General features: G+C 44.9%; 2 protein-coding genes across 2 annotated transcripts; both read left to right on the top strand.

Annotated features, from left to right (window-relative positions):
• The first annotated feature begins 4,177 nt into the window (after nucleotides 1-4,177).
• On the top strand, nucleotides 4,178-8,680 carry LOC121306582 (C-type lectin domain family 10 member A-like). Its single transcript, XM_041238393.1, has 6 exons — nucleotides 4,178-4,277; nucleotides 4,550-4,621; nucleotides 5,366-5,458; nucleotides 6,127-6,287; nucleotides 7,860-7,969; nucleotides 8,370-8,680. The coding sequence occupies exons 2-6, from the start codon at nucleotides 4,558-4,560 to the stop codon at nucleotides 8,515-8,517; spliced, it is 576 nt and encodes a 191-aa protein (XP_041094327.1). The 5' UTR covers nucleotides 4,178-4,277; nucleotides 4,550-4,557; the 3' UTR covers nucleotides 8,518-8,680.
• A 1,215-nt stretch (nucleotides 8,681-9,895) lies between these two features.
• LOC121306566 (BTB/POZ domain-containing protein KCTD21-like) lies at nucleotides 9,896-11,340 on the top strand. The gene has a single exon (XM_041238363.1). It carries the CDS (start codon nucleotides 9,974-9,976, stop codon nucleotides 10,793-10,795), a length of 822 nt encoding a protein of 273 aa, XP_041094297.1. The 5' UTR covers nucleotides 9,896-9,973; the 3' UTR covers nucleotides 10,796-11,340.
• Nucleotides 11,341-13,615: the final 2,275 nt, after the last annotated feature.

Genomic DNA, 13,615 nt, shown 5'->3' with positions numbered 1-13,615 from the left:
ACAGGATACGAGGCTAGGTTGTGTGAACCATGCATTAGCTGCAGAGTCACTTACTATATATATATATTAAATACAGAATATTAAAAACACATCATCACAACGTGAGCCGGTTAAAAAAAAAAAAAAAAAAGATTAAAAAAAAAAAAAATTCCAAGAATCCCGATTCGAACTTCCGTTTACAGGGAATTCGTTCCATTCCCAAAGCCACGCCCCCGCCAGCCTCGAACGTGAGTCCAGGCAGCGCCGGGGATTTAACCTCTTCGGCGCTGTAGCGGCACGGCTTGCAACTTTTTGGCAACAAGGAATGACTCGCAGCCGGACCAGGTCTGTGGGTTGCAGTGCCAGGTGTCTCCCCACTCAGACCCCTCACTCACTCCACGCATGGGAATCCCTGAACAGATCTCTGCCTCCTCTTTAAAAAATAAAATAAAATTAAAACTAATAAAACACGCTCAGTATTTTAACAAGCGAGATTTCTCACGAGTAGAACTGTCCCCTGAAGTGTTCTGAAATCACCCAGTCCCTATTTCATCCTATTGATTGCAATAAATGAATGAACTTCTCCTTCCTATTAATCGGATTTACAACGAGACCAAAGCAAAATGTAGAATGCGTGGATTATTATTATTATTATTATTATATGTATTATTATTATTATTATTATTATTATTATTATTATTATTATTTTAATCTTATGGAAGAGACATTGCAGCTGTTTTATAAATATTGATCGAACGTTTTCGTTTGATTATATCCAATACTGTATTTATTTATTAGCAGACAATCTTATCCAGAGCGACTTATAGCTGTTACACAATATCACAAAACAAACGTATATAGAAGGGTGGCCTTTGCTGACAAGGTGGCACATTTTGACATCAGAAATGGCTACGGGTAGCACATTGTGACGGGCAGGCATATTCTGGCGGCACTTTGCTGTATCAAACCCCCCAAGTCTTCTCTTGGTGTGCCGCGCAGAGTCCCGAAACCTCGTCTCAAAGCTGCAGAGGGGGGCTCCGTGTTCCCCCCGGCTCCAGGATCTCCTCGGAGGTACGAAGCTGCAGATGAACCTGTTAGCAGGCGCTGTGCAATAGGTGTTGCTGGTAAAGCCGTACAGAATGTGCCATAGATAGCACAGCAATGTCTTTAAAAGAATTCCCTGGGATTATAAAATATGTTTTTTTTTTTTTTTTTATTTATTTATTTTTGGGGGGGGGGGGGGGGGTTGACGCTGTAGACCCAGATTTGGTTTTTCCAAAGAAAAACTTTGGTCTTTGAATCCAGATTTTTTTTTTAAAACATTTTTTTTTTTTGAAAGTCTTGTGCAAACAGATGAGATATCTACTGGCTCAAAGTACACACCGTCGAGCGCTTCATGGGTGGCGCGTGGGGGGGGGACGGGGGGGGAAGTGTGCTTTAGATCTGATAGCGAGAGACCCACCCCTTTATTACAAAGATCTGATAGCGAGAGTCGTGCGCGTTTATTACCTCTAAATCCGAGAACAACACATCTATCTATCTGTCTATCTCTCTATCTACCTATCTATCTATCTACCAATCTATCTATCTATATCTATGGAGTCCTGCTACCGGTGAGAATGCAAGCAGAAACGATGGCGTTTTTACATCGCTGTGTGTTACCGTTGTAATGTGATGGTTACAGACCGACGTTTTTTGTAAAGCAGCAAAACAACAGATCAAAAAACTTTTTTTTTTTTTTTTTTTAATTTATTTTTTTAATTTCTCCAGTAATACACTGATGTGCAAACGTGTCACTTTGCTAAGCCCACAGTGTTCGTGTAGGGCGGTGTTATTATCTGACCTCTGTCGCGGTGTTCAGTGCACATTTCATTTGCTTTTTGACACTTATAAACTCTTAGGAAACTGAGCTGCGGTGTGTTGCTGGTTATTAATATTGATCCCTGCTTAAAAAATAGGGCTGGTTAATACAGACTGTCAGGCTAGTATAAAAGAATAAGAGCCTCTCTCTCCCTGTTCAACCAGCACAGAGGGAGGCTGTTCAGAGAGTATAAGAGCCTCCCTTTCTCTTTCTTCTGTTTTTGTTATTACACGTCTTATTATTATTATTATTATTATTATTTATTATTATTATTTATATTATTATTATTATTTTTCATTATTTCTCAGAAAACCTAAACACAATTAATCTTAATAATAATAATAATAATAATAATATAATAATAATAATAATAATAATAATAATAATAATAATAATATGAAGCTCCTAATTCTTCAGTATGTGCTTGCCTGTTCTTTAGACAGAACTGCGAGAGTCTGATTTAATCCGGACGGTATCCTCCATGGCAAATCAATTTCCCGACGACTTTATCCAGCCCTTGGAGGTGGATGAGGAGAACGCAATTTGGAGAAAGGGTAAGTGGGCTCCCCCCGGTGGCGCTATGTATTGCAACTCTCACGAGTGGAGCCCGTCAGCGATCATCCGCTTCCTTGGTAACCCTAATGTGTACAACTAATCTGATCTCATCCCCTAACCTAATCTCATCCCCTAATCTCATTCCCTAACCTAATCTCATCCCCTAACCTAATCTCACCCCCTAATCTCATCCCTAACCCTAATCTCATCCCCTAACCTAATCTCATCCACTAACCCTAATCTCATCCCCTAATCTCATTCCCTAACCTAATCTCATCCCCTAACCCTAATTTCATCCCCTAATCTCATCCCCTAACTCTAATCTCATCCCCTAATCTCATCCCTAACCCTAATCTCATCCCCTAATCTCAACGCCTAACCTAATCTCATCCCCTAACCTAATCTCATCCCCTAACCCTAATCTCTACCTCTAGCCCTGTGTTGCTATTAAAGTCGTGTTTGCTATTATTTCAGCACGGTTTGTTTAGCGCCCTCTAGCGGCTGCTCCACCCGACTCCATTACAGCATTTGATCCGGACCGGCTCTAGCTGTTCAATTGCAAGCCCCCCTGAATAATAATATATAATAATAATAATAATAATAATAATAATAATAATATCATATAAGTAATATAGGGCAACACGACCGCGTAAGGATAATGGGCTGTTTGTAATTCATCTAACCCTATGATCATCCCCTAATCGTGGTCTGCAAACCCCAAGGATCAAGTCACTACCAGGCTAATCTAACATCAGTGACCGGGGATCTTTACCTCTGCTGCTGGTTGGCTACATAAAGTCAAGTGTTTGTCAATAGTTATTTCGAAGCACGGTTGTGTTCCGAAAGCCCTCGTGGTTTGGCGAACATCAACCCGTCACTTCTTTAAAGAATTTGATAGGGACTGAAAACTAGGGGTTTGATCAACGTAACAGGTGCATATAAAGTCTGCATTGAAGAAAACTATTGAGAATAATAATACATTGTAATAATAATAGGACCGCGGAGAGAGGATAATCTAGTCGTGAGTTTTTGAATTCACTCTGAAGACACAGTATGATGAGTGGACACGTGGTCTGCATTGACACTGAAGACACTGAGAGAGACTTCCAGTGGAAACGCTTGCTTGAATTCACATGAAGACACGAGAAAGACTTCTAGTGCTGTGCTGCTATTGGCTTCACATCTGAAGACAATCCGAAAGTTCTGTGGAAACGTTTGCCATTGAATTCACACTGAAGACACTGAGAGAGACTTCTAGTGGAAACGTTTGGCATTGAATTCACACTGAAGACACAGAGAATTCTTCTAAGAAACGTTTGATAGAACTGAAAACACGGGCGTGATCAACGTACAGTGTAATATAAAGTATGCATTGAGAAAACGTAGCGTTAGCCATTGAATTCACACTGAAGACACAGAGAGAGACTTCTAGTGGAAACGCTAGTCACTGAATTCACATTGAAGACACAGAGAGAGACTTCTAGTGGAAACGCTTGCCATTGAATTGACACTGAAGACACTGAGAGAGACTTCTAGTGGAAACGTTTGCCATTGAATTTACACTGAAGACACAGAGAGAGACTTCTAGTGGAAACGTTAGTCACTGAATTCACACTGAAGACACAGAGAGAGACTTCTAATGGAAACGTTAGTCACTGAATTTGCACTGAAGACACAGAGAGAGACTTCTAGTGGAAACGTTAGTCACTGAATTCACACTGAAGACACAGAGAGAGACTTCTAGTGGAAACGTTAGTGACATAACCTTGTTTTGTTTCTTTTAAAGACACTAACGTGGGCAGGAAGTTCACTGCGTTCGAGGAAAACGTGTCCAACCTCAGCGCGTCAGTGTTCTCGGAATTGCAAGGATCGAAAGTTGTCGGTAAGTGTGGAGACTTCACATCGACATGGAATCCCTTTCGGGGGGGGGGGGGGGAGTTTAAGCAGGTGTGTAATTCAATACGCTAACGGAACATTAATCCAGCTTCTTGCATTTTGGAAACTAAACTTTTGGCCCATAGCTGTGGAGCTGCAGATGGAACCAAAACCAGTTTGATACTGGGAACAGGATGAGATTGGGGTTCACGGACTGGTTTTTTTTGGGGGGGGTTTGCTCCTACCCAGTTTATTTCTCTCTTTCTTTCTTGAACTCAGACACAGACATGCAAGCAGAGATAAAGAAACTTCAATCATCGATCATGAACGCTGAGTCGCAGCTGACCTTCGGTAAGCAGAAAGAGGAGGCAGTGGGGCTCCTGAAAACACAGCGCCCCACGACCCTGCGTGTTGCTACAGACATTTAAATAACGTGCCGAGACTCTTTCAAAGCTGTATGAGAAATGTCCGCTCTAGTGCAATCATAGGATCAGGATTATCGCCCGCACTGTCAAGCAGGTGAGACAGCGGCCCAACGTGTCCAGAGAGCTTCCTGCAGTGAGTTAGAGGACAGATCTCAAACCAGAGGACAGGTAAAGCACAGGGAAGCATTGTAAAGCACAGAGAGGTCTGGTAAAGCATAGGGAAGCATTGTAAAGCACAGAGAGCATTGTAAAGCATAGGGAAGCATTGTAAAGCACAGAGAGGTCTGGTAAAGCACAGGGAAGCATTGTAAAGCACAGAGAGGTCTGGTAAAGCATAGGGAAGCATTGTAAAGCACAGAGAGGTCTGGTAAAGCATAGGGAAGCATTGTAAAGCACAGAGAGGTCTGGTAAAGCATAGGGAAGCATTGTAAAGCACAGAGAGGTCTGGTAAAGCATAGGGAAGCATTGTAAAGCACAGAGAGGTCTGGTAAAGCATAGGGAAGCATTGTAAAGCACAGAGAGGTCTGGTAAAGCATAGGGAAGCATTGTAAAGCACAGAGAGGTCTGGTAAAGCATAGGGTAGCATTGTAAAGCAAATACAAAACTTTTGGCCATAACTATAGATCAGTTGGAAAGCAGCTAATAAAAAGTGCCTTTTGTTGTCTTTCAGTCGGGAAGGCAGCGAGTGTTATAGATGAGCTGGAGACTCTCAAGTCGACTGTGTTTCTGCTCAACTGCAACCTGGAGAAACTGATGAATAACAGTAAGCCTGCCTTGTTTTCATTTCGCTTTCCCTTTTCATACTATACTGTACCGCACCTCTCTGTGCTTTACAATGCTTCCCTATGCTTTACCACACCTATCTGTGCTTTACAATGCTTCCCTATGCTTTACCAGACCTCTCTGTGCTTTACAATGCTTCCCTATGCTTTACCAGACCTCTCTGTGCTTTACAATGCTTCCCTATGCTTTACCAGACCTCTCTGTGCTTTACAATGCTTCCCTATGCTTTACCAGACCTCTCTGTGCTTTACAATGCTTCCCTATGCTTTACCAGACCTCTCTGTGCTTTACAATGCTTCCCTATGCTTTACCAGACCTCTCTGTGCTTTACAATGCTTCCCTATGCTTTACCAGACCTCTCTGTGCTTTACAATGCTTCCCTGTGCTTTACCAGACCTCTCTGTGCTTTACAATGCTTCCCTGTGCTTTACCAGACCTCTCTGTGCTTTACAATGCTTCCCTATGCTTTACCAGACCTCTCTGTGCTTTACAATGCTTCCCTATGCTTTATCGCACTTTTCTGTGTTTTTCCTTAGGGCACTTTTTTTTTTTTTATCAGGGGTGTTACTGAGTTTCTTTGCGTGTTCCTCTCGTGTTCCTCTCGTGTTCCTCCCGTGTTCCTCTCATGTTGCTCTGCTTTCCCCACAGTCACGGCTTCACAGTCGAAAGCCTGCTGCCCGGATGGCTGGGTCTTTCGCTCCATGAGCTGCTATCTCTTCTCCAGCAGCGGGATGGAATGGCATGCAGCCAAAGACGACTGCCGCTCGAAGCAGGCGACGCTAGCAGTGATCAACGACCGCACCGAATGGGTAAGCAGCGGGGGTCTTAATGGGCACTGAGTCTCGCTTAGAGAACGATGCTCTCCGAGGGTCCAGAACGGCTCCGGAACGCTTCACCAATCAACAAAGCTGTTCATGCCAAGATTTATAACAGCTTCCCATAGCAAAACCACAGCGAAGTGTAATAAAGCAGCGACAGCACTGTAAAGCACAGAGAGGCACGGTAAAGCACAGGGAAGCATTGTAAAGCACAGAGAGGTCTGGGTAAAGCATAGGGAAGCATTGTAAAGCACAGAGAGGTCTGGTAAAGCATAGGGAAGCATTGTAAAGCACAGAGAGGTCTGGTAAAGCATAGGGAAGCATTGTAAAGCGCAGAGAGGTATGGTAAAGCATAGGGAAGCATTGTAAAGCACAGAGAGGTCTGGTAAAGCATAGGGAAGCATTGTAAAGCACAGAGAGGTCTGGTAAAGCATAGGGAAGCATTGTAAAGCACAGAGAGGTCTGGTAAAGCATAGGGAAGCATTGTAAAGCACAGAGAGGTCTGGTAAAGCACATTGTAAAGCAAGAGAGGTCATTGTAAAGCATAGGGAGCATTGTAAAGCACAGAGAGGTAGGGTAAAGCATTTGTAAAGCACAGAGAGGTCTGGTAAAGCATAGGGAAGCATTGTAAAGCATAGAGAGGTCTGGTAAAGCACAGGGAAGCATTGTAAAGCACAGAGAGGTCTGGTAAAGCATAGGGAGGCATTGTAAAGCACAGAGAGGTCTGGTAAAGCATAGGGAAGCATTGTAAAGCACAGATAGGTCTGGTAAAGCATAGGGAAGCATTGTAAAGCACAGAGAGGTCTGGTAAAGCATAGGGAAGCATTGTAAAGCACAGAGAGGTCTGGTAAAGCATAGGGAAGCATTGTAAAGCACAGAGAGGTCTGGTAAAGCATAGGGAAGCATTGTAAAAGCACAGAGAGGTCTGGTAAAGCATAGGGAAGCATTGTAAAGCACTGAGAGGTATGGTAAAGCATAGGGAAGCATTGTAAAGCACAGAGAGGTACGGTAAAGCACAGGGAAGCATTGTAAAGCACAGAGAGGTCTGGTAAAGCATAGGGAAGCATTGTAAAGCACAGAGAGGTCTGGTAAAGCATAGGGAAGCATTGTAAAGCACAGAGAGGTCTGGTAAAGCATAGGGAAGCATTGTAAAGCACAGAGAGGTTTGGTAAAGCATCAGGAAGCATTGTAAAGCACAGAGAGGTCTGGTAAAACATAGGGAAGCATTGTAAAGCACAGAGAGGTCTGGTAAAGCATAGGGAAGCATTGTAAAGCACAGATAGGTCTGGTAAAACATAGGGAAGCATTGTAAAGCACAGAGAGGTCTGGTAAAGCATAGGGAAGCATTGTAAAGCACAGAGAGGTCTGGTAAAGCATAGGGAAGCATTGTAAAGCGAGCTCCAGAGTCTGCACCAAACTACAAACACAGTCACGCTGTATCGCCGCTTTCTCATTTTGATTAGATTGGTGGGCAGTGTTATGGTTATTAATGTCATGTGAACCGGTGTCTCGGGGTGACAGTTTGCCTGGGCTGGAATTCACGGGGGAGTATTTGTGTTCCAGAATTTTATCAGCAGCAGGACCATCCCGACATACTATTGGATCGGGCTGACGGATGAACAGACCGGGCGCTGGGAGTGGGTCGACGGGACACCCTTCATAGTGGATCCCAAGTATGACGATCTTCTGGAACGTTCTCCCCCCTCTCACTCAGCGCTTTTAACAATGCTTTACCAGACCTCTCTCTGCTTTACAATGCTTCCCTATGCTTTACCAGACCTCTCTGTGCTTTACAATGCTTCCCTATGCTTTACCACACCTCTCTGTGCTTTACAATGCTTCCCCATGCTTTACCAGACCTCTCTGTGCTTTACAATGCTTCCCCATGCTTTACCAGACCTCTCTGTGCTTTACAATGCTTCCCTATGCTTTACCAGACCTCCCTATGCTTTACCAGACCTCTCTGTGCTTTACAATGCTTCCCTATGCTTTACCAGACCTCTCTGTGCTTTACAATGCTTCCCTATGCTTTACCAGACCTCTCTGTGCTTTACAATGCTTTCGTTGTTTCAGGGAGTGGATGCCGGGACAGCCGGACGACTGGATGAACCACGGCCTGGGCGGAGGGGAGGACTGCGCGCATCTCCACAGCAATGGCAAATACAATGACGACCACTGCACCAGGAAGTACAGATTCGTCTGCGAGAAGAAACTGGACTAGGGAGAGGGCTGCCTGCCTGCCTGCCTGCCTGCCTGCCTGCCTGCTCTTCCACACAACCAAACCAACCCTGCATGTTTTCTTGACTCACATGAACGCAGCAAGGCGGCGACGCTGCCGTGGTGGGACGAGACGGCGTGTTTTTTTTTTTGTTTTTGTTTTTTTTTTTTTTTTCGTCCTCATCAACTGTTCAGTTTAATTTGCTCTGTAATAACTCGTTATAACTCTAATTGTGTTAACCAAACAAAAACAAAAAAGTCTAAATGGAACGTGTCAAATGACTGTACGGGAAAAAAAAAAAAGACAGGCACACCGACATCGCTGTTATACCTACAGACAGTATCCATTAGCAGAACTACCCAATCCTGTTACAGCAAACTTCAATAAAATACAAATATTATCTTTACTCAGCCCTTGATATTGTTTTTTTCTGGGGGTGTGTCTGGCGCAGGGAGGGGGAAAGAGGGGGGTATGTTTCTTACTGACAATAGTCCCAGATAGATTAAATGCTAGCCCCATATTAGTCCTGAGATGATAGATGATATTGTCTACCATTACTGACAGCAGGCCGACAGAGTTTGGCCCTCTTGTTGACGGTGTGGTAAACTGTACCGCGCGTCTAGTCTTTTCATTAAATAGAAACTATACAATAACAAAACAGACATTTGAAACAAAAGCAGTTAGCCTCGAGTCAAACCCGAGCAGGTACAGCGACAAAAGGCATGCTTGTCTCCATAGAGCTCCATTGTTGTCTTGACAAGAGACTTCTTTGTTGCCTAGCGATTGCTTGCCTGTGCTTTAAAAAAAAAGAGAGGAAGGGAGGGAGAGGGGGAGAGAGAGAGGAGAGGGAGAGAGGAGGAGAGAGAGGGAGGAGAGGAGAGGAGAGAGAGAGAGGGAGAGGAGAGGGGGAGAGAGAGAGAGAGGGGAGGGAGAGGGGGGAGAGGGGAGAGAGAGAGGAGAGAGAGAGAGAGGAGGGAGAGAGGGAGGGGGGAGAGGGGGGAGAGGGGGAGGAGGGGGAGAGGGGGGGAGAGGGGGGAGAGGGGGGGAGACACGCCCTGTGAAATTTCAGATTTCGGGATGGTTTCGTTTTCCCGTCCTTCTTTAGGCCTCCCTCAGCCGAACTGAGTCGCCTATCCCAGTGTGTGCAAAACACAGCCTGCTCGCTGTCTGATGCAAATAAATCACAGTGTTATGCAATGTGAAAATCAGCTGACTGGCTTCACGCACAAGGGGGGGCTCAAGACCGTTTGCGAAAAATACTTTTGGGGGTATTATTAAAAGCTTATTTTATTCCGTGACCGGTGTGGAAAAATGACGGTAGGCACACCCTGGTGGAAAAATATATATATTTTTTTTTTTTTTTTTTTTTTTTTTTTTTTGTATATGTGTGCATTGACTTTTGGTTTTGTTTTAAAAGAGGCCATTTAATAGATTGTAAAAACAACAACAAAAACCCGACATGTTAAACAACCCGGACAAAACCGAGTTCCGAGATCCCATCTCTTTAAACGTAGGCGGGCAAGTTTACACGACAACGCTGTCTACTCTGACCCGCTTCGAGGACTCCATGCTCGGGGCGATGTTCCGGGGAAACCTGCCTCTTTTGAGGGACCGAAAGGGGAACTACGTTATCGACAGGGACGGCAAAGTCTTTCGGCACATCCTCAACTACCTCCGGTCCAGCTCGCTGGACCTCCCGCAGGACTTCAACGAAATGCAGCTGCTGAAAAGGGAAGCGGACTTCTACCAGATCGGACCCTTGCTGGATGAACTGGGTCGCCACGAATGCGGTTTGAGACAAGCGGCGGGGAGAAGCGCCGTCCTCACCGTGGACGTGCACTGCCAAGCCAGGACGCTGCACTTCAACTTGAAGAAGAGCCCGGAGAACTACGAGCTCTTCAGCTGCACGGTGCAGGTTTGCACCGCCAATGTCTTCTGCACGTCCCGGGCGGTTGTGGAGCTTCTCTGCAGCAGATTCTCGTACCAGACTCCGGAGGGCGCTGTTGCCCCGCAAGCCGAGGAGGGGCAGCCGAACTACCTGCGGCTCCAATGGACCCCTCGCCCGGCCGAAATGCCGGTGGAGCTGTTCAACAAGCACGGCTACCGGCAGCTGACAGCCGCCCAGCTCCCGTCCACAGAGAGCAACTCTGTGCAGGACGCCCGGGGCTTCGTGGCATGGATGCTGCAGCTGGCGCTAGCCGAAGGGTTTCGGGTGGACTCGGTTTTCCCCGACTCTGCCGATATACTGAACTGCGGCTCTTTGCGGTGTGTGAGGTATTGAAACGTTCAGTAAACACGGCGTTATTTCCCCATCTCCGGGGTGTTAAACTATTTAAACGTTAAAACAGCAACAACAACAAAAAAAAAAAAGGTCAATATTGAGCGTTTTGATTTTGTTTAATACCTCTTCCCAACGGGAATAACGTTCTTGTTATAATAACAACAACTTATAGCTGTTACAAAATAACACATTGCAAAGTATTACAGATAAAGTACAATGAAATCAACAGAAAATAATATCAAATCTATAGAAAATAGTCTGCCGTGGATAATTCCGTGTGAGAGCGAGTTCCTCAGAGCGCACTTAGACCGAAGAGTCAAAATATTTGGGAATACAAGTCAAGTCCGGTGATAGGCGGTTAGGTACGATGAAATGGGCGAGAATGATTTCAAATAAGAACAACTATATAACAAAAACACCGAATAAAATGAAATAGAAAGGCACAGGGTGCTAAAGTTAGGAATATGTTATGGAGCAGATCCATGCCCCTATCAAGCATTCAGAATCCTAAAAGGTATTGACAATGTCGACCCAGGGGAACCAGGGGAATTTTCAAAAGGTTATAGCTATGGGTTTGGTGTATTATAAATATCATATGGGAGATATTGAAATTGGAGAAGGAATCTATGAAAAAGACCTAGGAGTTTTTGTTGACTCAGAAATGTCTTCATCTAGGCAATGTGGGGAAGCTATAAAAAAGGCTAACAAGATGCTCGGATACATTGTGAAAAGTGTTGAATTTAAATCAAGGGAAGTAATGTTAAAACTGTACAATGCACTTGTAAGACCTCATCTTGAATATTGTGTGCAGTTCTGGTCACCTCGCTATAAAAAAGAAATTGCTGCTCTAGAAAGAGTGCAAAGAAGAGCGAATTATTCCGGGCTTAAAAGGCATGTCATATGCAGACAGGCTAAAAGAATTGAATCTGTTCAGTCTTGAACAAAGAAGACTACGTGGCGACCTAATTCAAGCATTCAAAATTCTAAAAGGTATTGACAGTGTCGACCCAAGGGACTTTTTCAGCCTGAAAAAAGAAACAAGGACCAGGGGTCACAAATGGAGTTTAGAAAAAGGGGCATTCAGAACAGAAAATAGGAGACACTTTTTTACACAGAGAATTGTGAGGGTCTGGAATCAACTCCCCAGTAATGTTGTTGAAGCCGACACCCTGGGATCCTTCAAGAAGCTGCTGGATGAGATTTTGGGATCAATAAGCTACTAACAACCAAACGAGCAAGATGGGCCGAATGGCCTCCTCTCGTTTGTAAACTATCTTATGTTCTTATGTTCTTATGAAAAAGAAACAGGGACCAGGGATCACACAAATGGAGATTAGATAAAGGGGCATTCAGAACAGAAAATAGGAGGCGCTTTTTTACACAGAGAATCGTGAGGGTCTGGAACCGACTCCCCAGTAATGCTGTTGAAGCCGACACCCTGGGATCCTCCAAGAAGCTGCTGGATGAGATTCTGGGATCAATAAGCTGCAAACGAGCAAGTGAGCTTTCTGATGTTCTTAAAAGCTTGCAGAAGGACATTGTTAATTTACCGTGTTCCCGTGCGCTGCTACAACCGTTTACCTAAGGTGCGCGTGTTTTAATGTTTCAATTTTTGTTCGTTTTAAAAATTGACCACTTCTTAAAAAAATAAATAAATAAATAAATTGCATTCCCTGCCTCAAGATGGCTTCACCTGTACGCGCATCGGATCTCTCAGAACTACATTTCCCATCATCCTCCTCCTTTTTGTGGTCAAAATGTAAAATAAAATTAAAACAAGGACACCCCCCTCCCTTACTTACACAGCTGTAGCAACACATGGGAACAGGGAACACAATTAAAACGGTCCTGCTGTACCCTATAAGAAGCTGATGCAATTGGGTGCCATACAGTCCAGCGTCCTTGAGCTGTGGAGGTTACAGATGCTATCTGAGCATGTGTAGTTATATATTATATATAGTATAACTAAACACATATTTAAAAGCATGATTACTTGTTATGTATGTGATGGATGGATGGGGGGGGGTAGATTTGCAATGCTAAGAGCGTGTCCCTCGTCCATAGTCACTCCTTAGTGACAGGCAACACACAGACAGGAATTCGTTTGCTGTATCCAGCTCTGTTTACACTAACCTGTGCGATAACGCCTGTGTGTTGCTGAATGCATTTTCCTAATAAAAGTCGTTCGCCTCTCCTGGTCTCATGTGTTCTTGCTCCAGCGCTTGTGTTTTCTGTTTTTTCTTCTCAAAACCTCCACTGGGAGCAGGGACTCTTACTTCACTCAGCTCTTAGTGGCTGGGCAGGATACAGCACTTCACAGCAAATACACACAGCATTCGCAGACAACAACAGATCCGTTTAGACAGGAGCCAGGGCTCCAGGGGTCCAGCGGTTAGAGAAAAGGGGGGTCTTGATACCAGGGGGTTCAAATCCCAGCTCAGCCACTGACTCCCTGTGCGTGTGTGTGTGTGTGTGAGACCCTGAGCGAGTCACTTCACCTCCTTGGGCTCCGTCCTTCGGACGAGACGTCAAACAAACGAGGTCCTGTGTATTTTTTTTTTATTTTTTTTCTCCCAATTTGAAATTACCAATTGCATTTAGGCCCTGCTCACCGCTACCACCCCCGTGCTGACTCGGGAGCGGGCAAAGGCGAACCTGCGCAGTCCCCCCCAAGGCGTGTGCCGTCAGCCGCACGCTTCTTTCCACGCTGCAGCCGCCTCAGAGCTACAGCGTCGGAGGACAACGCAGCTCCAGGCAGATTACAGGCAAGCCTGCAGGCGCCCGGCCAGCCCACAGGAGGGCACTGGTGCGCGGCGAGAC

This window comes from Polyodon spathula, chromosome 48 (assembly GCF_017654505.1).
Source record: "Polyodon spathula isolate WHYD16114869_AA chromosome 48, ASM1765450v1, whole genome shotgun sequence".
NCBI lineage: Eukaryota > Metazoa > Chordata > Actinopteri > Acipenseriformes > Polyodontidae > Polyodon > Polyodon spathula.
The sequence above is the reverse complement of the archived record's forward strand: the minus strand, read 5'-3'. Positions and strand labels throughout refer to the sequence as shown.